Genomic DNA, 24,133 nt, shown 5'->3' on the forward strand with positions numbered 1-24,133 from the left:
GGGTGGGTATATGAATAGGAAGGGTTTGGAGGGATATGGGCCGGGTGCTAGCAGGTGGGACTAGATTGGGTTGGCATACCTGGTCGGCATGGACGGGTTGGAGCGAAGGGTCTGTTTCCATGCTGTACATCTCTATGACTCTTTGATTCTAAGTGCAAACATTGTCTAAATGACCTTGGAGTTTTGTGGCGATGTGAATTCCGAGTTCACAGAAGTCATGTGGTGTGACACAGAATACTATGATAATACTGAGTTCTCAGACCTCAGTTTGTAATACATCCTTGACAGGCACAGAAAGGTAGGGCACGTGTCAAATTTCTGAAATTGAAAGACCCGCACCATCAAATTAGTGTTGTAAACTGCTGTAATAATGTTGTAGGTGATTCAGATCAAACTGGTCCTCGGCTATAGCAGCCTATAAGTGAGCTCATACTCTCGCCTACCCGGCTGTGTTAATCCCTTCTGAGTATAGAGTGGGGACCCAAATGCTGGTATTAAGAGTGGCAGAAGCAACACCTTTCCTGAATATTCCAGGTGGGCACTGCCTGCTGGTGGTCTCCAATTCACCATCACACCCTTTCAACCCCAACCCTAATTTCACCTCTATAACACTCAAAGTGTTATTGAAATATTGCAATAATATGAAAGAGAGGTCACTCTTGTCCCACTGGAGACTAGAAGAAGGGAAGCAAACGGAAATTAAGAAGAGACTAGCTTGCACTTCTTTGACATTGGTATCAGCTCATATATTTCAGTAGCAATGATCTACAACAATTGTCCAGTCAGTGAAAAGTATACCTTCTATGGCAACCCAAAAGAATCAGGCAACACAACAGGTTACAAATAATGAAACATAAATGGAAATTGTTGGAAATTTTGCAGGTCTGGCAGCATCTGTGGAGAGAAATCAGAGTTAACCTTTCAGGTCCAGTGATCCTTCTTCAGAACTGACGACAGCAATGAAAAAGGGTGGTTTTTATGTCAAAGATATGGTGGGGAGGAGGAGGAGAAGAGGAAGATTAAACAATAGGTGGAGATAGAGCCCAAAGAGAGAGAAAAGCGGTTGGGACAGACAAAGGAGTGGATAAAGACCAGCCTAAGAGAATTCTTTCCACAGATGCTGCCAGACCTGCTGAGAATTTCCATCAATTCCTGTTTTTGTTTCAGATTTCCAACATCTGCGGTTCTTTCATTTTTTTTGTTCGTTTACAAAATAATCCCCAATGGGCTTGATATCCATTTTCTGTTGTTATATTATATTGTTTTATAATTGATTGCAACGAACTTCCTAAAACACCTACTTCTCTTTTATTTCTGCAGATGTGATTGAACGTTGCTGTGCTGCTGGGCAACAATGGGCTGCAAATAATGGCCAGTGCTTTGATATTCCAGTGAAGAGTTTGGACTCTGCTACCTGCAGGTAAGTGAGTTCCTGGATTGTACTAATTATATTAAATATCTGATGATTTTTTTCCTTTGTGAAAAATATAAACAATAAATCCTTTTAATAACTAAAGCATGCTTTATATACGTTCAATAATTTATCATGTAACTCCTTAAATTATCCCCGATAAACATTTGCTTTAATACAGCAATGGTGTGCTGTGTCAACACACTATTCTTGAGGGGTTTGTGCTTGCACACAGTCCAGACGAAGCAAACATCCTTAGTCTACCACTAGTAAGGTTCCAGTTCAAAGGAAGGTACAGAATCTCAGTCTTGTTCCTAATGAGAATGGTCATGGTGTAAACTTGATCACAATTCACCACATTTTAGTGCAAGTTTAGCAATGTAACTTGGAACTTCAATAAGGATAATAGTTGGTAATATGCTATGATAGCTTTATAGTTATGCTTCTAAACTAGCAACCCAAACGTTGAACTCAAACCATTAAACTGACTTCATTAGATCAGGTAATTCAAAGTCAGAACCAAAGAAATAAACTTCAAAAGTTTGGAATTGTCTTAGAACCCAAACTGGTTCATTAATGTTCTTCAGGAAACAAGGCCTAGGTCTGGCTTACATATGACTTGAGTTTCCTACTATTTATCTGCACTTTAATGACCACTGAAGTGATTTACCTGATTGTAAACAATTGTTACTAAGGCCACCTCAGACCAGATTTTTAACCCTGCAGAAACCTCTTTAACAATGTCCTCCAGTTTGAAGGAGCATGATAGTTTTCATCCAGAATTTCAAGTTCGCCTGTTAACATTCCAATAGCTAACCTGGTCAATTGGCAGGATAGTGTCATAGAGTTATACAGCACAGTAATAGACCATTCGGTTCAAACATCCCAATTTGACCCATTCCCAGTTCCCAGCATTTAACCCATAACCCTCTAAACCATTCCTTTTCAGATGTCTTTTAAGTGTTGTAATCGTACCTTCCTCCATCACTTTATCTGGCAGCTTGGTCCAAGTGCACACCACCCTCTGGGTGAAAAAATATCCCTGGTCCTTTTTGAAATGGACTATCTCATCACCCCCCCCCCAGTGGTATACATTAAATTGGGTATGTCACAGGACTCATTAAACTTAACTACACATAACATTTCCATGTTGAGCATCACTTAGAAGCTTTGAGAGGTGCCTGGGAATAGAACATGCTCTGGGTAAAGGATTTCAAGTGGTGGGATCACCAATATTGAGAAGTAACCTATTGAACCTATCCTTATCAATATAACTGCAACATGCACTTTAAACCATAACATTGCTTGAAGTTACCACTGGTCAATCCTTACAAAGAGAATCTTATAAGTTAAATCCTCTTCTTTACACTGAAGACATCTCCATTATTGAAAGTGGTGTACTGGGATGGATGAAGGAAAAATCTCCAGCCCAAAATTGGGCATTTGATCAAAATACTATATGTCCACACTTTATAACCCCTGAACAGTGAATTTTGATTGATTTGCCAAGAAAAGCAAAGAACGTGCTTACATGAAATAGCATGATGGCTACCTGTGTGTTAACACCAAAAGCATTAGGCTATAGATGGTCAACAACTGAATCAAAACGAAGTCAAGAATATTGATGGATAACAAGGCAGCTAACAAGGGAGAGGTCTCCCCAGTCTCAGTTTTGGAAAAGTCCAGCAGATAGATATAAGACACAAGAACAATTTTGTTTTTGTAACAATGTTTCAGTAAAATATATGTCCCAAGGATGTGGCCTCCTGCATCTTCTCAGCACTGTTGGGACAGAGCAACAAATAATGTCTTGACACGGTTTCTACGTCCTGGGAACAGAACTTTTTTTTAAACCAGAAGCTGAGCTAAGGTATATTTTTAGGGCAGAATACAAAATATCATCTATATCCCAGGAGGATTTTTTTTAAGCATTTGGCAAGGTTAAATTTTATTGATAGTACAGAGTACAAAAAATATCAGTGTGTGGCTGTGCATGTGACACTTCATATGACAGTGCCTAATGTTGACACCAAGCAATAACACTGGAAAGTGTTTCATTCTCCTCATTCAATAGTTTTCAATTCAATAAGAGCAAAAATTCACTAGTTAATTGAAACAAAATCTTTTTCCTAGTGTAGTGAGTTTTTGAATTTGCTATTAATAAATGATTTATAATATTTCTTGAAAAGCAATCACATTAAGGACTGCAGATATAACTCAGCTGTTTAATAGTTATAGCCGATTAACAGGTGACATATAAAAACTGGGAGTGAAGCTGCCATTAGCATCTAAACCAAGGAAATTATAATTGATTTTTAATTTATTTGTGATAATATTTGTACACACTTCATTAGTTATAATCTATTCGCATTCTCAAAAATAGACTCCATTGAACAGCAGATTAAAATTTGTGCAGAAGCTGGAATTTCATCCAGCAAGCGGTATTTTATAAAGCATCACAGTTGAGCATTGACCTGTTGGCTAAATTGAATGCTGGTTGATTTTGCCCTGTAATTAAAGGTTCAAAGGACAGTCAGCCATTACTTGAGATAACAAGGAAAAACATGAATGTTGGAGATGTAAAATGAAAACCAGGGAATTTTGGAAATGTATAGCCTACTAGTTAACATCAGAAAGATCAAGAGATTTTACATGAAAATAATATTTCTTGATTTAGGCCACAGAGATATCTGAATAATTAAAGGTCTTACATTTTCCAAGTATTGCTAAGACATATTTTGATAAACCTTGGATGATATTTGAAATTCTACACTATTTGTTCACTCCTGAAACTGGGCTAGTGAACAAGCCATTAGTTATTTCTGTGTTTATTGTTACCAGTGAAAATTATGAATAAGGGTTACAGAGATATTAATAGATCGATTCAGCTTACTTGAAATTAGGAAGAAAGTTCGGAAGTACTGAAATGAGTTGGAATTGATCCCATTGATGTAGTCTTGATAGGTGCTGGAAAAAACTGAATAGATGGAATAAATGTCTCTGCCTTTTCCAGGCTTGTTCTTACCGAATGACTATGATAGGTCTTATTAAAATTAATAAGTTTTGAGAAGATTTGTAGCTTACGTTATGGTTCTGGTTGTGGGTTTGCTCGCTGAGCTGGAAGGTTTGTTTTCAGATTTTTCATCACTGTACTAGGTAACATCATCAGTGAGCCTCTGGTGAAGCGCTAGTATTATGTTCAGCCTTCAGTTTATTAGAATTCATAGCAGTTCCATTTCATGCATATACCAATGTAAAATATTGTATATTTAGGAGCATTCAGCAAAGCTGATTAAGCACCTTTGATTTCAGGGTTGCTGTTCTTTTAATGATGACTAACAGCAAAACCTTTGGTATTGATGGAAATTGTATCATACACACCCAGATATCCTGGCATGGTACTGGCTACAACTTCAAAACTGCAGATAACACAAAATTGAAAGCCTTGTGAACTGTGAGCTGGAGAGTGACAGATTTATTTTTATTCATTCATATGATGAAAACCTCACAGGCTAGGCTAACATTTAATACTCATCCCTAGTTGTCCTGGAGACGCTGGCAACAAGCTACTGATTTAAACCACTGCATTTTCTTGGGATACAGGGAAACCCTGACAGCTGTTAGAAAGTGTTAATTAACCATGTCAGTTGCATATAACTTTCACTAATTGGCATGTAAGTTGTGTCCTAACTTCACCAGATCGACACTTCATGTTTCACCATGCCTGGTGCTGGTCCTGGCATGACCTTCTACATTCTTCACTGATCCAGGGTTGATCTCCTGTCTTGATGGTAATACAATGGACAATATGTCAGGCCATGAGTGTAGAGATTGTGGTTAAATACTGCTCTACTGCTGCTGATAGCCTGTAGCACCTCATGGAGACTCAATTTCACCAGATTTCTTGAAATCTGTCTGATTTTGGCATATTGCTAGTTGCCTCACAAAACAATAGAGGGTATCCTCATATGACTGATATCTGCAAGGATTGTGTGGTGTTCACCCCACAAGATACTGCTTTAGATTACTGCATTTGCACCAGGTATATTTATGAATGCTGTATTATTTCCCACAATTAGTATGCAGTAAACCTTTAAGAAACATGTTCATGACATCATTAATTTGTCACAGCACGTGACCTGAGGGTATAAAAGACTTAAAGTCCATTGTAACTGGGGCCGAGATTTAAAAAAAGACATGGGGGGCAATTTTTTTTTACACAGAAGGTGGCTTGTGAGGAAGTGATGGATGCGGGCACAGTTATTATGTTTGAAAAACATTTAAATAACTACATAAGTAGGAAAGGTTTGGAGGGATATGGGCCAGCAACAGGCAGGAGGCACTAGTTTAGTTTGGAATAATTTTCAGCATGGACTGGTTGGAATGTTTCTGTGCTGTATGACTCTATGACATGCTAATTGCAACTGAACAGTTTAATATTAGCCTAGACAGCGACTATACTGTTTGTATACATCAGGAGCTGTAATAAATGTCTGTAAAATCTTTTAGAATCATGTTAGCCCATTACCTAGTTCTTACCTTAGGGAAATAATGTAAGTATTGTTACATCGAATACAAACACAGTGCTTGAGGCAAAGCACTGTAGCAGTTCATGGTAAAAAGTAATGGCTTCTCATAAAATAATATAATTCACGGTGCAGTCTTCATTGAACATCAGGTGGACAATAGCCCTGGACTTCTAATCATTCAGAAAATTATTAACACTGATTTCTGTGAGTAGAAATCTGCAAATTGGAACAACAAGAAGGCAGAGCTACTTTCTGTTCGAAGTATCAGTTCTGCCATGCTAGAAACTCTGTTCCTTTGTTTTTACACAATGAACCTACAACCTGTTTTCCAATTTAAGAGTTGAAAAAGGAACAGTCAGACATTTTGCACAGATTACACACACAACCCTCCTAATTCAAAGTGCAGACTGTAATGCACCAGAAAGCAATTTACTAAACTAAGGAAGATTACCTGTGTGCAGAGGTTGGTACTTTCAATCATTTGTCCCTCTATGTTGACACAAAGTTGGAGGGAGGTCCCCATATTGTCATCATTCCTTATTTGGTACGGATGCCATTGAGTTGAAGAAGCCTGCACTTCTCATTGGAACAATATATAAAGTGATTAAAGCCCAGTAAAGGAGCAGCACGGTAGCACAATAGGGGCAGCGTCGTGGAACAGTGGTTAGTACTGCTGCCTCACAGCGCCAGAGACCCGGGTTCAATTCCTGCCTCAGGCAACTGACTGTGTGGAGTTTGCACATTTTCCTCGTGTCTGCATGAGTTTCCTCCGGGTGCTCCGGTTTCCTCCCACAGTCCAAAGACGTGCAGGTCAGGTGAATTGGCCATGCTAAATTGCCCGTAGTGTTAGGTGAAGGGGTAAATGTAGGGGTATGGGTGGGTTGCGCTTCGGTGGGTGGGTGTGGATTTGTTGTGCCGAAGGGCCTGTTTCCATTCTGTAAGTAATCTAATCTAAAGGAGTAGCAACAGTAAAATAAAACCTTAACAGAAGCAGAAAAAGGAAAAAAAAACACAAAACCAGTGATAGAAGGAAACAAACACCCAAACCCTACATGATACTTCTAAAATAAAAAGTAACTAAAACCCTCATCAAGAAATGAAAAATAATTATGATTTGGCCACTAATGAAAATTTTACTGAATTTAGCTATTTAACTAACATTCAAAGTTTGGGAGAAGATTTGTAGCTCAGGTGCTCGTTGTTGTGGTTCTGTTCACCGAGCTGGGAATTTGTGTTGCAGACGTTTCGTCCCCTGTCTAGGTGACATCCTCAGTGCTTGGGAGCCTCCTGTGAAGCGCTTCTGTGATGTTTCCTCCAGCATTTATAGTGGTTTGTCTCTGCCGCTTCCGGTTGTCAGTTCCAGCTGTCCGCTGCAGTGGCCGGCATATTGGTGTGTGTTTGTGTTGTCGATGTGTTTGTTGATAGAATCTGTGGATGAGTGCCATGCCTCTAGGAATTCCCAGGCTGTTCTTTGTTTGGCTTGTCCTATAATAGTAGTGTTGTCCCAATCGAACTCATGTTGCTTGTCATCTGCGTGTGTGGCTACTAAGGATAGCTGGTGTGTCGTTTCGTGGCTATTTGGGTGTTCATGGATGCGGATCGTTAGCTGTCTTCCTGTTTGTCCTATGTAGTGTTTTGTGTTCCGTTGTCTTTCCCTTAGGCATCTGTTGATGAAATTGCGGGGGTATCCGTTTTTGGCGAATACATTGTATAGGTGTTCTTCTTCCTTTTTTTGCAGTTCTAGTGTACTGCAGTGTGTTGTAGCCCTTTTGAACAGTGTATTAATGCAACTTCTTTTGTGTGTGTTGGGGTGGTTGCTTTCGTAGTTTAGGACTTGGTCTGTGTGTGTGGCTTTCCTGTATACCTTTGTGGTGAATTCTCCGTTCGGCGTTCTCTGTACCATTGCATGTCCTTGCAAAATCTCTGTTTTGTTGCCTGGCCTTTCTGTTATTGTGCTCTCTCCTGTTACTGGTGCAGAGCTGTCTTCACTGGTTCCTGTGCAACACATTGTTCATGGACATCACTGGTTTTCTTTACCTCTTGAGAATGTAGGAATACGTTGTGAATGATTCCTAACCTGCAACACCCTCTCTATTTCTTTCAAGCTAACCTCTGAAGTACCCTTCCCTGAAAAGCTCAGACATTGCTACACTTCTACGAAACATTGTCAGTTCATATTTGGAGTATTGTGCTCAATTCTGGATACCTTGTTTAAGCAAAGATGTTAAATCCGAGAGGTCAGAGGAGATTCACTAGAATGATAGCAGCAATGAGGGATTTTAGGCACAAGGAAAGCTGGGGCTGGGCTTATTCTCCTTGGAACCTTATTGACATGTTCAAAATTATGAATAATTTTGACAGGGTACAGAAGAATATTGTGTTCCCATTAGTTCGTATGCCATTAACTAGGAGTCACAAGTTTCAAGATTGTCACTAAGAGTGCTAGGAATGATGTGAGGAGAAACTTCTCTACTCAGAGAGATGTTGGGATTTGGACTGCACTGGCTGGGAGAGTGGTGGAGGCCAATTCTAGAGAAGATTTCAAAAGAGAACTGCATGTAACATTTGAAAGTGATGAATTTGGAGGGCTGTGGAGTAGGGCTGGAGAATGGGACTAGCTGGGTAGCTTTTTCAAGAGGCGTTACAGGCATATTAGGTTGAATAGCCTCCTTCTGTACTCTCTGTGATTCTATGTTTCTGTATAAATACAGCTTTACTGAGTGCCCCCCGCTGTCCCTTTAATTTTAACTTCTGGAGCCCAACACTTCAGTCACCTCCTCTGACCTCAGAATGTCAGATTATCAAAGTTGAACAGAGAAAATAACCCTGATGACAAAGTGACTCATTCTCCTGCAAGTTAAAAGGCAATGGTCTCAATAAACCATTTTTAAGTTACCAGCATTCAATGGGTCGATTATTGAAGATATAAGGGCCTTGTGTTAGTTTCAAGTTAATTTAGGTGATGGCATTAAATCCCTGATCGATTTTGAGTATTGACATGGGAACTGTTGATAATGGGTGACTTTCCTGCTGGGTCCCCCTTCCACTGCCTTCATGACTGGGAGCTACTTTCCTACCACTGGGACTCTGACATTTGGCCCCCTGCACAGTTAAAGCTCACTGCACGCCCACCACCCACTCACATTGCCTACTTCAGAGAGCTCCTCAAAATCAAGCCCAATGTTTCTGAAATAACTGCACAGTTATCCGTTACCATGTGCAGAGTACACTGGCTTGGCCAGCCAACTCGGAGTCAGTCCCTGAACTGAGGAGATTCTAAATCCTCTGTTTATACTTTTTTTCTTTCTTTTTTTACTGAGGAGATTCTAATCTCCTGGTTATATATTTGTAAAATCTCTTTCATTACCCCCACACTATCCCTAACTGCAGTAGTGTTTATATTTTCCCCAACACCCATGTTGTGTGTGCACAGGTGTGAGACACAGTGAAAAGATAAATCTTTTGTACAAATCTTTATTCAAATTTCCACCACCAGGAAGAAAGGAAACACCCGAGTGGCCAGTGACAAGCACTGCTCTTCACATCAAAGGGCAATGCTGTGTGATCAAACAGTGAAGAGGAGGGGAGGGATTAAATCAAAATAGAGTTGGAGGGGGAAATGAAGTACTCCGCTCCCTATGGGTGCCCACCTCTCCCTGTCCTCTGTTTATATTGGTCAGCCAGGGCTTCCTGTTTGGCCCAGGTTAACAACCCCAATCATGGATCTCATAGTCAACAAGATCTACCTAGTTCCAATCACTTTAGTGTCCAAACTACTGGTCTAGATTTCTGAACTACTATTAGAGCCCTTCAACTGTTGTATTCCTCAAAGCAATACATATATCATCATTCTGTGTTATGGACCTTGTTTTCCATTTTAGCTTAGAATTTCCTGAAAAATTCTGTCCTAATTGAAATTAAAAAGAAAGAAACCACCTTTATTTTTGCGCACTTATTTAGATTAACTTTATATACCCTCAACAAACCGTGAACAAGCAGCATCATATTTCATTTTGATGTACATCCTGACAGAATATGAGAATTAAGTCATGGGATCGAAAAATTGAACATAATTCTTCCTGAGGCAATTAAGTCATCTGAAGTAACATCCTGACTATCCTAGTTGGATATTTTGAAGCTTGAATTGCCACTTTAACAGTGCTTTTTTGCTTATTCATCTCTCTGCAAGATCAGTAAGCTTTGTGGTTAACCTGATGCATCATGAATGTGTGTGCGCCATATTTACTTGGCAAACAACTCTGCTACATATTTATCATATTGCAAATAAGACTCACAGTAAATTAATCAAACACAACATCAGCGCTAAAGCAAAATACTGGGTATGCTGGAAATCCGAAATACAAATAGACTGTGCTGGAAGTATTTTGCAAGTCTGGTAGAACCGCTGGGTAGAGAAACAGAGTCAACATTTCAGATCAGTGACCTTTCATCAGAACTGTTGAACTAAAGTGTTGCTGTTTTATCTCAGCAGATACTGCCAGACCTGCTGACTGTTTCCAGTAACTTTTTTTTCTGTATCGACATTTTGAGTTATGAAAGGTAGACTCAATTTTAAAACAGCACCCCAGCACATCATTGCTCCATGAGACATCTCCACTTGCACCCAACTCCATGGGGACTTAAAAGCCAACTGGAAAATTCCAGTCAATCTCTGATCACTGTCCTGATAATTGGTTTAACAAGTTGTCATTCCACCCAGGATCCAGCCGTCACAGAAATGGCTTGGGGAAAGGATGGTGCTGGCAAATTCACATGCTCGCCGTCAGTATCAAAATATGAGCCCATTTACCTCTTGTCCTACTCAAACTGGTGGGTCAAAGTTCACTACAGAATGCTAACTTCTCACCTTACTAATTTCGAGATTTTATTTTAAGATTTCAAAATTGCTAAGCATTTATGTCCATGACTTGTTTTATAAAGTAATTTCACTAATTTAATCAAAGTACTGTTCTGACCATAAGATGTCCATGTTTTGCAATAGAATCGCACAAAAACAGTGCTGCATCTCGTATATGGAGGACCACAGCTGCTTAATTGGCATGAACTTTGCAAAAGAAAATGAAGACTGCTACACAAACCCACATGATGCTTGTGGAGCAGACATATACAAGGCAAGTATTTAACAGAACACTACCTTCCTCACAAAGTATTCAAACCATTCATATTTCTTGTAAAAAGACAGGTTGTGATATGATGGTACTCAAATTCCCAATTCTATTAAATGTAGTTGTTTGTTCTAAAGGAGGAAACAGAAACGATGCATGTTTAAAGCATCTCATAGAACATCCTGAATGACTTTACTGCTCATGAAATACTCAAGGTTCATTCACTGTTGCAAACTGCTACATGATGCAGACCATTTTAGAAATCTTTAATTTGTAGCTTGCTCAGGACTTTCAAATGAACAATTTCAGTAGAAATGCTTGTATTTAGAGTTCAAATATACATTTAGAGGGCAGTTGTCCTACAGTGCAGTTGCAGGTTGATATTTATAGATTCAATTGTTAAAGGTACACCCAATTACACTGGTGGCTGCATGGACCCCACATCCAGCAAAAAGTGATTTTGCAGATCTAAGTAATATGTAGTAGGCTTGGCTGTGTTGTAATATTAACAATTCAAATTCAAGTTAATAGAGGACACAGCTTTGAGATTAGAGCTGAACCTGTTCAAGGTGAAGTCAGAAAACACCATTGGACGTAAACAGTAATGAAAATCGCTATCTCTTTCACCCAGAAAGCTGTTGAGGCTGGGACTCAACTGTAAATCTCAAAACTGAGATTGTTAGGTTTTTATTATACAAGGGTATGGGATTATGGAAGCATGACAGGCCAAAGGAATTAATTCTGGCCCTGATCTGTTTAAGTGGGGAAACAGAATCGATAAGCTGAATGGCTCCCCCTTCTTACATATGAAAAAAGCCTACGGACTGTAAACGTTTGTAAATATGAACAAATTTGCAATAACCTATTTCATGAGATACACAACAAATTGACTTCTTACAGCATCCATTGTAAATATTTTGATTAGTTTCAAAAGGACACTGCGGCACTGGATACGGATGCCATTTTTTTCCAGTCCTGAGATTTCAGTCTGATTCTAGTCTAGATTGCTGAAATAAAACTCACTTGTTTCTGCCACTAGTCTCCAGATCAGCAACTAACGCTGATTATTATTCAGCACAGATTAATATTAGACTGGCCAGCTCACTCAGAAGGCCACAAGTTTGAATGTAGAAGGATGTAAGGCTGGGACTAAGAGACAATTGGCCTACAGTCTGATCTGATTTCTGAGTTATACTAGAAATTTAACACTGGTGAGTACTCAGGATCATTTTTAATCCATTTGGAAATTAAGAACTGCTTGATACTTTAGTGTAAAGTTTTATTGCTTAAAGTTTGTGAAATTTTGATCTTTATATGGATAAATCAGAGTTTCTAAAAGCCGCAGTCATAGTAATAAATCATCTATGAAGTAACATTATGTTTTAAAAATGTCATAATATTTGCCTTAATGCAACTGTCTACTTTCTGAAACATTTGGAGCCTGATTTTTTTAATTTTACCTTTCTCCTTCTGAAGGAGGCTAAGATGCCAGAGACGTTCTTACTAAATTCCTAAATTCCCATTTCAAATTGATGGAATTTAAGGATGGAAAGGTCGTCTGTGTCATGAGATCGGAGTCCAAATTTGAATGGTGGAATTGTGCTCTGGGCACCTATGCTTTGGACCAGATGGTTAGGCTCCTGTATCCTCCCCTCCCACCCCTTACTTCTCTGAGTTGAAATCAATTCTTGACACACAATGCATATTTTTAAAGCAACAACTTGATATTATAATGCCTGCAAGTTTTGTTTTGTTATAGTTGCTGAACTAAATGTTTCAACAAAAAAAAAGAACTTTGAGTTATCCAGGAAATGTTCCTTACAAAAGGAGTCAGAATGTGCATGAGGGTGAAAATGCACCATATTTGGGCTTGGCCTATGCAAGGAGGTCTGGACTAAATAGACTAGGACAAGTTCTGTAGAAGTGCTACTGGATCCAAAACGCTAACTCTGATTTCTCTCGATAGATGATGCCAGATCTGCTGAGTTCTTCCAACAATTTCTGGTTTTGTGTTTGTTTGAGACTAGGACAAGGCTTCCCAAAGTAGAGGGTCATGGATTTTGAACTGAAATTTTAGCGTGACATGGTTCAAGGTGGCACTGGCTGCTATGGAGCCCTGATCAAGGGAAAAATTAAGAGACCACCTTAAATCATCGCAGGCTTTACAAACTGTTGCTGTGGCCTAAAGTGCCTTGCTCAACTTACTGTTGCCTGGCCTGTTGTACCCGCTATGTTATAGAAAGGAACCTCCTCATAACCTTCTCTATTCCCCCACTCTTACGGATCCTTCTCAAACCCTTACACTTCTCACTGGGTGTCACAATAACTTTCGAGGCTTGTAACGGGGTCCCAGTGGAATAAATATTTGTGACCTCCTGGCCTATGGCAGAAGATGATATCAAATAGATGGCAGGTGCAGATACACTTTAAACATTTAAAAGACATTTGAACAGGCACATGGACAGGAAAGGTTTAGAGGGATATAGACCAAAGACAAGCAAGTGGAATTAGTTTAGTCTGAGAAACATAGTTGGCATTGGAGCAAAGGGTCTGTTTCTGTGCTGTATTTCTCTATCACTCTAAACAGCTGGGGCTTGCATACATCATGCTTAATTTATCTATTTCACCTCAAAACATTTAAGTGGGATCCTACAATAGGAATAGGACCTCATGCCTCCTGCCTGCTTTAGATGAATGACACTAAACTCAAAAGTAGAAATATACAAAAGTAGATTTCTCATTCAAATATCAATTTTGTAGCGGAACAATTTTTTTCTATGTTTCTTCTCTGATTCTTCTTCTAGAAATGCTGTGACTGCTGCACATTAGGAATTACGTTTCGGAGCCAGTATGGAATATGTGAAGAAAAGCCAAGTCTCGGCTATCCTTGCAGTCAGGCATTTTTAAGCTGTTGTGAGGGAGCTGAAGATATTACTCACCTGCCAGTACGAAGATGGCTCAAACCAAAGCCTCTACCGGAGACTGGTCCTGTTCCTGACCAAGGTTTGATTTAGATTTGCAATTGGACTTCTCCCGAAGGAAACTAAATCAGTAAAATATCACCCTCAACTATTAAATCCCATGCATGACAAAAATGATAAGTCATAGACTACAAAGGACTGGGTGGATGGGGTGGGGTGGGGGGATTGTGGGGAGGGGGTAAGTGTTAAGCTGTCAGCTACTTCTTCCTCATTTGTAAAAACAGGCAACAGTTGCTTGGAAATCCATCAGTGAACATGTGTGCCCATTTGCCAGGCTAAATTATCTTTGTCAGGTTCTTGAATGGGATCCAAGGTTCACACCAAAATAAGATATGCCACTTGGGTAGCACTCGGATGCTGATGTGTCACATCCATTTCTGACAGGTCCAAAATCTTTACTGGTGGGAGAAAGAGGGCAAGAGGGAGTAATTGAGCAAGAAAGCATGAATTCAGCAGACATAGAATCAATGAATCCCTACAATGTGGAAACAGGCCCTTCGGCCCAACGAGACCACACAACCATCCAAAGAGTAACCGACTCAGACCCATTCTCCATCCCTACATTTACTCCAATTCACCTAACCTGCACATCTTTGGATTGTGGGAGGAAACAGGAGTGCCTGGAGGAAGCTCACACAGACACGGAGAGAATGTGTTAACTCCATACAGATAGTCTCCCGAGGATGGAATGGAACCTGGATCCCTGGCCCTCTGAGACAGCAGTGCTAACCACTGAGACACAGTGCTGCCCGTATATTTGAACTCAGTGCCAAATACAAACAGACCCATTTTGGCAAGAGGCTTAAAACCCAGTCAGGGATACACAAATTTGTGGAGTAGATGTAAACATTCTTAAAGAATGGGCAAACTCTGTCTAACTGCTTTGGATTTAAAATGCCGTATTCTTGAAATTTTAATAAAAAGGGCTACAGCTCAAAGTAAGAGTTTCAAAAAGAAATTTCTGTGCACTGCTTTGATTGGTAAAGTTATGTCAGAAAAGAATATAGCATGTGTCCATGCAGTTTCAATAACGTTGCATGTTGCTATTTTCTCAGGATTATCAGTATGGTCTTTTGAATGCTTGTCTGAGTTTCAAATACAACAATAATCTCAGCAGATTTTCTGAGATCACAGTTTGTCTGGCAGATTTTTTTAAAAAATCCATTGAAGGATCAGCTTTCTTTCTTGTGTTTATTTTATAAGAAATTAACCACATGAACAGATTTAAAAGCTTTGACTGGGTTTTACGAATCCATTGTTAAAAAATTAATAAGTCTGTAGGAAAGGGATGTGTATTAGGTAAAGCAAAGTGATGGAATGACTCATTGACAGTGCTTCAAGCTACACTTGCAAAGAAATAACATTCACTGATGCATAGTTTGGCTCCTGATGTCATTATAAACTTTTGTCTCAACAAGAACAAAAGAGCTAAACTCTAGAAGTGAGGTGAGTGTGACTGTTCTTGACATGAACGCAGCATTTGACTCTCCATCTGTCTCCCTAATGCTAGTCTACCACTTACAATACCCAGGTCAGGAGTTTTATGGATTACTGTTCACTTGCCTAAAGACTGCAACTCTGTAAATACTCAAAAATCTTGACACCATCCAGGATAAGGTAGCCCACTTGATTAGTAATTCATTTGCCTCTTTGATGTTCACTGTTTTCACTGCAGATGCATAGCAGCAACAGTTTGTACCATCTACAAGATGCATTACAGTAACTCACCAAGGCAGCATTTTCCAAACCTATGACTTCTACCACCTAGAATGAAGAGGGTAGCAAATACATGGGAATACCATCAGCTGCAAGTTCCCTTTCAAGTGACACACAGGTGTGACTTGGAAATATATCACTGCTCCTTCAGTGTTGCTGGGTCAAAACCCTGGAACACCTTTCCTATCAGAACTGTGGCTGTCCCAACACCGAAGAACTGTGACATGGAAGCTCACCATCACCTTCTCAAGGACAATTAGGGACAAAATAGGCAATATATTCTGGCTCAGCCAGTGACAGCCACATCGCATAAGTGGAAGAATGATCTTTCAATATCCAAAATCTGCTTCCAAGATTCTGTTCACACCGTTCAAGGTGGAATGGAGAATAATGAACAGTGTACACATGCCTAGGTATTTGGCACCGGCAGCTTTTGGAAAATCTTCATTAGACTGACAACCTCAAAGTGATATGGGGATTTCAATGGTTTCATTCTTTGAGACTATTGCTGATGCAGAGTCCAGTCAGCTCTCAACCTGAAAACTCCTCAAACACTGGAGAAACTTTGACCGATCAGTCCCTATAGCCTATTCAGGCATCGTAACTTATTGACTATAACTACCACTTGAGGCTTTTATTGTCATCTTTTAAGCCAATATTTAAATTAAACCTGAACAAAACTGATAATGCTAGCACTGAACTATGGTGGAAGAGAGAGATTGAACAGACTGAAGTTGTTTTCCTCAGAACAGAGGAGATTGTGATGTATAAAAACATGATGGGCATAGAGATGGTTGGCAAGAAGAAATTTTGCCACTGGGTAGAGGGTGAATAACCAAGGGGCATAGACTTTAGATGAGGGATAAGAAGTTTTGAGGAGATTAAGGAAAAGTTCTTTCACTCAGAGGGCGTTGGAAACCTGGAACTCACTCTGCCTATAAGCAGGAACGCTCATAATATTTACGAAGTACTGCATTTAGATGTGCATGCATAGTGACAAGGCTATCGGCCAGGTGCTGGATTAGAATAGTTAAGTAGTTTTGTCTGATTTTGTGCCGAATAGCCTTTTTCTGTGCTGTAGACCTCTATGTCTGTATAAAGCTCTCAGCATCCACAGCATCCTGTTTGGAAGAATGATAGGCCTGATTCAACAGGGAGTTAGAAAGGTACAGGAGGATGAGGGCTAAGGACAAAAAGTACTGATGTGGAATGAAACATACCTGATCTATCTAAAATCCAGCACAGGGATTATGGATTGTTGTATCTTTCTCTGATTTTGTGGTAACAGAGAAACATATAAGTTAAACAGGGAAATTTGGACAGGATTTCAGGCAAGTGAACAGAGCACTGCCAGCCATTTTGGGAAAGCTTGATTTAAGACCCGGCAAAGGAACCCGCTTTCATGAAGTAGGCAGCCATTTCTTCTCCAAACATTCCTTGTTCCAGATAGATAATGGAGACAGTCTGAGACCCAGCCAGCCTCCAGTTTCCAGATGTGAAAGGAGTCAGTTCAACTGACTACTTAGCAATAGGCTTGGGTAGCAGAGCTGAAAATGTCTTGCTGGAAAAGTGCAGCAGGTCGGGCAGCATCCAAGGAACAGGAGAATCGACGTTTCGGGCATAAGCCCTTCTTCAGGAAGGTAGCAGAGCTCCAGGCAAACTTACAGGCTGGCCTTGACACTGCTGGAGCACAGGCGAAGTCAGAGCTCACCCTGTAGTGTGGTCTTACCCTCAGAAGTTGTGGATTTGCAACTTTCAAAATTGAAATTAAATTTTTGAATAAGTTGTTGAGGTGTCTCCATGATGGATTTTCTCAGTTAATTACTACTCATGGCAGAGGGCTGCTTCTCATAGGCTGAAGGCTTCTGATTGACACTCTAGCTTTGAGAGACAGCCTGCTGCCCTGAAACTTCTTTCCAAGTCAGGGGAAAGCATGGTCTCCTCTTGCTGAGACATCGTGATCCCCAGGTTAAGCTACCACCAGTCATCTCTCTTGAATGAGAGAACAGTCCTATAGCCCTTTGGGACTATGACAACTTTACTTTTATCTTTATAGAGCTGCCAAACCTGTGATATTTTCTGGACGGTACTGCCAAACACCCAAAAAGGAGAATTGCCACATTAGTCCTTGGCCCCTCGTGAAGGGCAATGCACATTCCCAAAAGCCCTTCCATGCACCTCCAGGCACACAGTGGCAAAAAAACGCCCTCAAAATTCCCTGATGCTTCGAGAAGGTATAACTATTGTATTTGTCCAGCTACTGTACTTATCATGTGTTCTCCCCAACCTCACACCAACCTCCTCTTCCCCTAGTCCACCAGCTCAGTAAACCCTGGCTAGTCAGTATTCATTGAAACCTGCTAGTTTGCAAATGATAGTCATGAGGCCTGCCATGAGACTGGTTATTGGTTCTCATTAGAGCTAAGTGTTCAAGACTGTCTAATTGCTCTGTCCTCCTCCTCAATATGAATGTGAATCCTGTTATGCTTTTTGTTTATGAATTGTGATTATCCTAGCTTATTTAAGTTAGTTTTAATAATTTGAGACAACATAATTGCATTACTGTGTGAAAGCTCACCATTATGAAAGGCTCATTCCTGCATACACTGGGATAAAGAACAGTATATGTGGTGATATTCAGACTGATTGACTCATGTTTATAGCCTGAAGTGGTGGAAAGGAGCCGTAAAGGCTTTCATTGTTATTCAGTAATTTACCCTCAGAGGCCTGTGAGTCTGTGGAATATAATACAACAGTTCATTTGTTATAGTTGGCACAGTGTAGTGCAGTTTAACTGTCATGTTTCAATGTGCATAGGTTTGTACTTTTATAATGCACTGTATGAAAGCAGTAGTGAGAAATAGATGTACTTCAATAATAGCTTACTAAAAAAAAGTGGTGTTATAATTACATGTATGATTGTCTTGCAAATTTAAAAGTAGCTGGATGTTTCTATTTTAATAAGGATAAAGCTATCAAATTCTAAATAGTTACATGTCTGCTTTGCATATTCAGTTTTGTTTAGAAAAATGGACTGTTTACAACTGCTTTTCCCTACTTATAACATGTGTGACTCTAGATCCTTGATTTTGTATCCTGAGGTATCATAAAAGCTGCATTGCATTGCATTGCCAGTCCAACCTGAAAGTAAATATGTCAAAAATCTGAGTGACAGAAATCAATAACCAAAGGCAATGAATGATTTGAGAGAATCAATGCATACAATTTGGACCTAATCTCTCTGGCTCTGTTGCAAGTTCCTGCGGAGTTACCATTCACACCTCAGTGCATTTCTTTGCAACTCCTCTGTACATTGCTGCAATAATGTAAATTCTGCCATTCAGCAAAACTACCAGTTCATATTGCAGTTCATTCTACACAAAAGACATTGGAGTGGATCTCATGGTCAGTGACACTCATTGATGACATTGTATAAAACTGTGCAGAGTCCTCCCTAGCCCTAACCCAACAACCTCTCCATGGCGAGAGTTCTGGCTCATTCGAGAGGGAATTTGCTCCTGATATTAACTGCAGTGAGACATAACAGTGAGAGCTGTTCAGTGCAGACAGTTGTGGCAGTAACATACACTCACTGCATCACAAAAATTCTAAAGCAGGTTGTGTAGTGGAATGGGATAAGTAAATCAAGGTTGTAGTTGATTATGTTTACATCAGCAAGGCTGAGAAAAGAACACGAGAAAGGATGTAAAGGAGAAAGACTTAGATACAGCACTAGAGAGCTGTATTGAGTAACGTGTAACTATATAAATATGAATTTATGGTTCTGAAGAGAAGGAGAGAATCTTTCTCTGAGATAAGGACAAGATACTAGAGATGAATTAACAAAAGTGATATGGTACTATAGCAGCAGAACTATATCAAAGCTGTAAGCAAAGGAATAGAGATATAGGGTCAGCATATTTTTGTACACCATTTGCAGACAATGTAGTCATGAGGTAGGGTGTGGAGAAACCTAATACTGACTTTGAGCTGTTAACCAAGTAATTGATGCATATGATAATCCAAAAGCAGATCTGATGATATAAAGAGAATGTTTAATCAATAGCCTCAGCACGAGTGAAGTAGATGGAAGTGCTTTTAAAAGAAATATATGGGGCAGGAGTCTTAGAAAATTCATTCACTGAATGAGGGCATCCTTGGCTGTGAATGCATTTATCGCCTGTCCTGAGTTGCCTTTGAAAATATAGTTGTGCCTTTTAGTCCACTTGATGTTGCTTGACCCTTAATGCCATTTGGGGAGAATTCCAGGATTTTGACCCAGTGACAGTGAAGGACTGGTGATATATTACCAAGTCAGGATGATCAGGGGGAAACTTGCAGGTAGCAGAGTTTGCAAGTATTTGCTGTCCTTGTCCTTCTAGATGGAAGTGGTTGTGGATTTGGAAGATGTTGTGTCAGGAGTATTGGTGAATTTCTGCACTGCATCTTATAGACAGTACACACTGCTGCTATGGAGTGGAGTGTTTGTGGCAGAGGGAGTGGATACTTGTGGATGCAGTGCCAATAAGGACTCGGAAGGACAGGAAACGATCTGGAATTGCCAGGTACCCACTGTGACTTTCATGTCAGGAATTGTTTCTGTCTAGTTTTTCTGTAGTGTGTTGGAGAATACGAAAATGCATGTCAATGAGGTGTGGTTAGTTACTAATAGAATGCTAATGCATGCAAATAGGCCCCTCACCACTCACTAGTGAGATTCTCATCTCATTCTTCAAAACTTAGTTGCAGAATTTGAACGTTTGTTTTCTTGACTTTCGGAATCTCATTTTTCCATTCTCACCATATTTTCCATATGATTCGCTACTGTGCATACCATTCAGAGGCTGAGGAAATTCCACCGAAAAGTTTTAAAGAGACAGACCTCAAAATTAAAAAAAGAATCGGCCAGAATTTGTTCATCCTCTTTTCACCAGTTTGGCTTAAATTTTCTCTTGGTTTCACAATTAATCTTGTTGAAAAGAATTGATAACCAAATTTCCCACGGAGCTCATTTTTCTACACTGGAGCAAGAAACAATCCAAAAATAAGCATGAATGTCAAACACTGATAGGGTCTTTGACCATGATACCTCACAATAAGAAACTCTGCCTCTACTGCCTCCGATATTATCCAGAACAGATATATGTCTGGCATGAAGACCATTTCAGCTTTCAGTTATTCTAAATACCTAGGGAACAGCTATCTGAGGAAGTTCATATGCACTAAATGTGACAGCGCTTAGGTTGCATATAGCCCTGGTTTCAGCAGAGTCAAACTCCAGATATTGTACTCAGTTGAGGTGAATCTAGATTCTGGATTAGTGGTGCTGGAAGAGCACAGCAGTTCAGGCAGCATCCAAGGAGCTTCGAAATCGACGTTCTAGGCTGTGTGACATCACATTTCTTGAAAATCCATACCAGTGCATTTCTAATGTACCAAAAGTTTGCATTTTGCAGATGGAGAGCAGATATGAAAAAGAAATATGAAGGATTTTAAGTGATAATACCACAGACAAGTCAAGTGATTGGGAAAATTCAGGTGAAGGCAAATGTTTGTGAAGAGGATACTTCCTTTTATGGGAAAATCTATACCTAAGTTGTCATTGTCATAAAAATCAGGGCTTGCCCATTTAAAAAAGATGAGACAGATTCTTTTGTTGCCTCTCAGGAGTCACGAAACTGTGAAACTCTTTCCTGAAAAGGTTTTGGAAGCAAAATCCTTGAATATGTTTAAGGCAGTGGAAAATAGATTCTTGAGAAGCAAGGGGGTGAAACGTTATCAGGGTAGGTGGGAATGTGGATTTGAGATTACAGTCAGAACAGCCACGATCTTATTGAATGGCAAAGCAAGTCCGAGGGGCTGAACACTCTACTCCTGCTCCTAATGTTACATTTTTGCAAGTTCTTTTGTTAAAAGTACAGCTGCTATTCTGTTGTGCAAAAAGGTTCACTGAAAAGCTGAACATTACAAATAAAAACCTGATTTAAAAAAAAAATCAGCAAGTTACAAATGCCACATTTGGAAAAATAGAAATATTGGAAAGGAATTTAGAAAAGACAAAAGATTGGATTTTAACTCCCAGCATTGTGAGCTGATAACATTTTAAAACATTCCGATCTGGCCCCAAGCAACTTTCAGCTCAATTCCAAACCTAACAGAGGATGGATAGCAGAGAGCAGCTGAATCATTCCCATCAGGAGGCAAGCTCGAAAAGAAGAAAGAAAAACTGGCATTTTATATCGTACTTTTCAGGATCACTGTATTCCTGAAAGTGCTTTACAGCCACAGATATATGATAATGTGCTTTGTGATATTCATTGACAGGCAAGTCATTTTTTTCTTCAAAATAGTGCAACGGAATCTTTTGCAGTCACTTGAAGAGACAAATGGGGCCTTGGATTAGCGTTGTATCCAAAACACTGCACCTTCAATTGTTTAGCAATCCCTCAGAATGGCACTGAGGTGTCAGTCTAAATTTTATGCTCAAGTCCTGGATTCAGACTTGAACTAGAATCACAGAATTGTATTACAAAGCATGAATGAACTGCACAGAGGCTGCTATTCCCATCACCAAGTCACCCTTTGCAAGGTACACTGGCTATGGCCAGCACCCTGACTGAGGAGATTGTAATTTCCTGGTTATATTGGTCAGACAGGCCCAATCAAGGACCTCATGGTAAATTAGGTTAACCTGGTTCCAATCACTACAGAGCAGAAGCAGAGCAGAAGATTGATGAGCCATTTGGCTCATCACGCCAGTGCCAGCTCTATGAGCCAGTGCCAGCTCATAATCCCTGCCTTTTCCACAATCCCTCCACATTCTCCCTATTTAAATAAACATCCAATGCCCTCTTGAATGCCTCAATTGAACCTGTCTCCACCACACTTACTTCCAGTCAATGCAGTCCAAACATGACTACTAACATTACGAAAATATTTGCCCCAGACCAGTGAGCCTGATGTTACTGGAGGGTAAGTTAGGAATTACATATATTAAGAAAGGCAAATACTGATTAGGGAATAGTCAACATGGTTTTGTGCATGGAAAATTGTATCTCAATAACTTGATTGAGTTTTTTGAAGAAGTGACAAAGAAGATTGATGAAACAGCATTGAATGTTATCTATATGGACTTCAGCAAGGACCTTGACAAGATTCTGCACAGCAGACTGGTTAGCAAGGTTAGATGCCATGGAATTAAGGGAGAGCTAACCATTTGGATATAAAATGGGCTGAAGTTAGGACACAGAGGGTGGAGTGTTGTTTTTCAGACTGGAGGCCTGTGACCAGCGGTGTACTGCAAGGATCAGTGCAGGGTCCGTTGCTTTTTGTCATTTATATAAATGATATAGGACGAATGGTTAGTAAGTTTGCAGATAACACCAAAATTGGAGGTGTAGTGGACAGTGAAGAATGTTATCTCAGAGTACAATAAGACCTTGATCAGGTGGAGTTTAATGCAAGGTGTGCAACTTGGTAAGGCAAATCAGGGCAGGACTTTACAATTAATGGTAGGGTCCTGGGGAGAGTTGCACAACAAATAGAACTTGGGGTGCAGGTTCATAGTTCCTTGAAGGTGGAGTCACAAGTAGACAGGGTAGTGAAGAATGGTTTTTGGTATACTTTATTGGTCAGTGCATCAAGTATAGGAGTTGGGAGGTCATATTACAGCTACACAGAACGTTGATGAGACCACTTTTGACAAATTGTGTTCAGTTCTGGTCTCCCTGCTATAGGAAAGATATTGTTAAACTTGAATGGATTCAGAAAAGATCTACAAGCATGTTGCCAGTTTTGGAAGGTTTGAGCTATAGGGAGAGGCTGAATAGGTTGGAGCATTGGAGGTTCGGGGCGACTTTATAAAGATTTATAAAGTCATGAGGGGCATGCTGAATAGCCAAAGTCTTTTTCCCACGATAAGGGACTCCAAAACTAGTGGGCATAGGTTTAAGATGAGAGGGGAAAGATATTAACAGGACCTATGGCACAACGTTTTCACACAGAGGGTGGTGCATATATGGAATGAGCTCCAGAGGAAGTGGTGGAGGCTGGTACAATTACAACATTTAAAAGGCATCTGGATGGGTACACGAATAGAAAGGGGTTAGAGGGATATGGGCCAAACACTGGCAAATGGGACTAGATTAATTTAGGATTTCTGGTTGGCATGGGCAAGCTGGACCAAGAGTCTGTTTCCGTACTGTACAACGTGATGACTCTATGACCACACATTTGCTTCCTTTGCAAAGCACTTTAAAACTGTGTTCTCTTATTTGCCATCCTTTTACGAGCAGGAATAATTCTGCCTATTTACTCTGTCGATTCCCCTTATGATTTTGAAAATCTCCCCGCACCCTTCACTCATTCCAA

The 24,133-nt window shown here is 40.0% G+C and overlaps 1 protein-coding gene across 5 annotated transcripts in view; it reads left to right on the forward strand.

Moving 5' to 3' along the window:
* fbln2 (fibulin 2) overlaps window positions 1-24,133 on the forward strand; it is a 209,770-nt gene that overhangs the window by 119,063 nt on the left and 66,574 nt on the right. For all 5 annotated transcript variants that reach the window (XM_043707995.1, XM_043707999.1, XM_043707998.1 and 2 more), the window contains 3 exons: window positions 1,321-1,420; window positions 10,943-11,072; window positions 13,871-14,069. In XM_043707995.1, the coding sequence (XP_043563930.1) occupies window positions 1,321-1,420; window positions 10,943-11,072; window positions 13,871-14,069 (429 nt within the window). The remainder of the gene's footprint in view (window positions 1-1,320; window positions 1,421-10,942; window positions 11,073-13,870; window positions 14,070-24,133) is intronic.

This window comes from Chiloscyllium plagiosum, chromosome 18 (assembly GCF_004010195.1).
Source record: "Chiloscyllium plagiosum isolate BGI_BamShark_2017 chromosome 18, ASM401019v2, whole genome shotgun sequence".
In the NCBI taxonomy this organism is placed as follows: Eukaryota; Metazoa; Chordata; class Chondrichthyes; order Orectolobiformes; family Hemiscylliidae; genus Chiloscyllium; species Chiloscyllium plagiosum.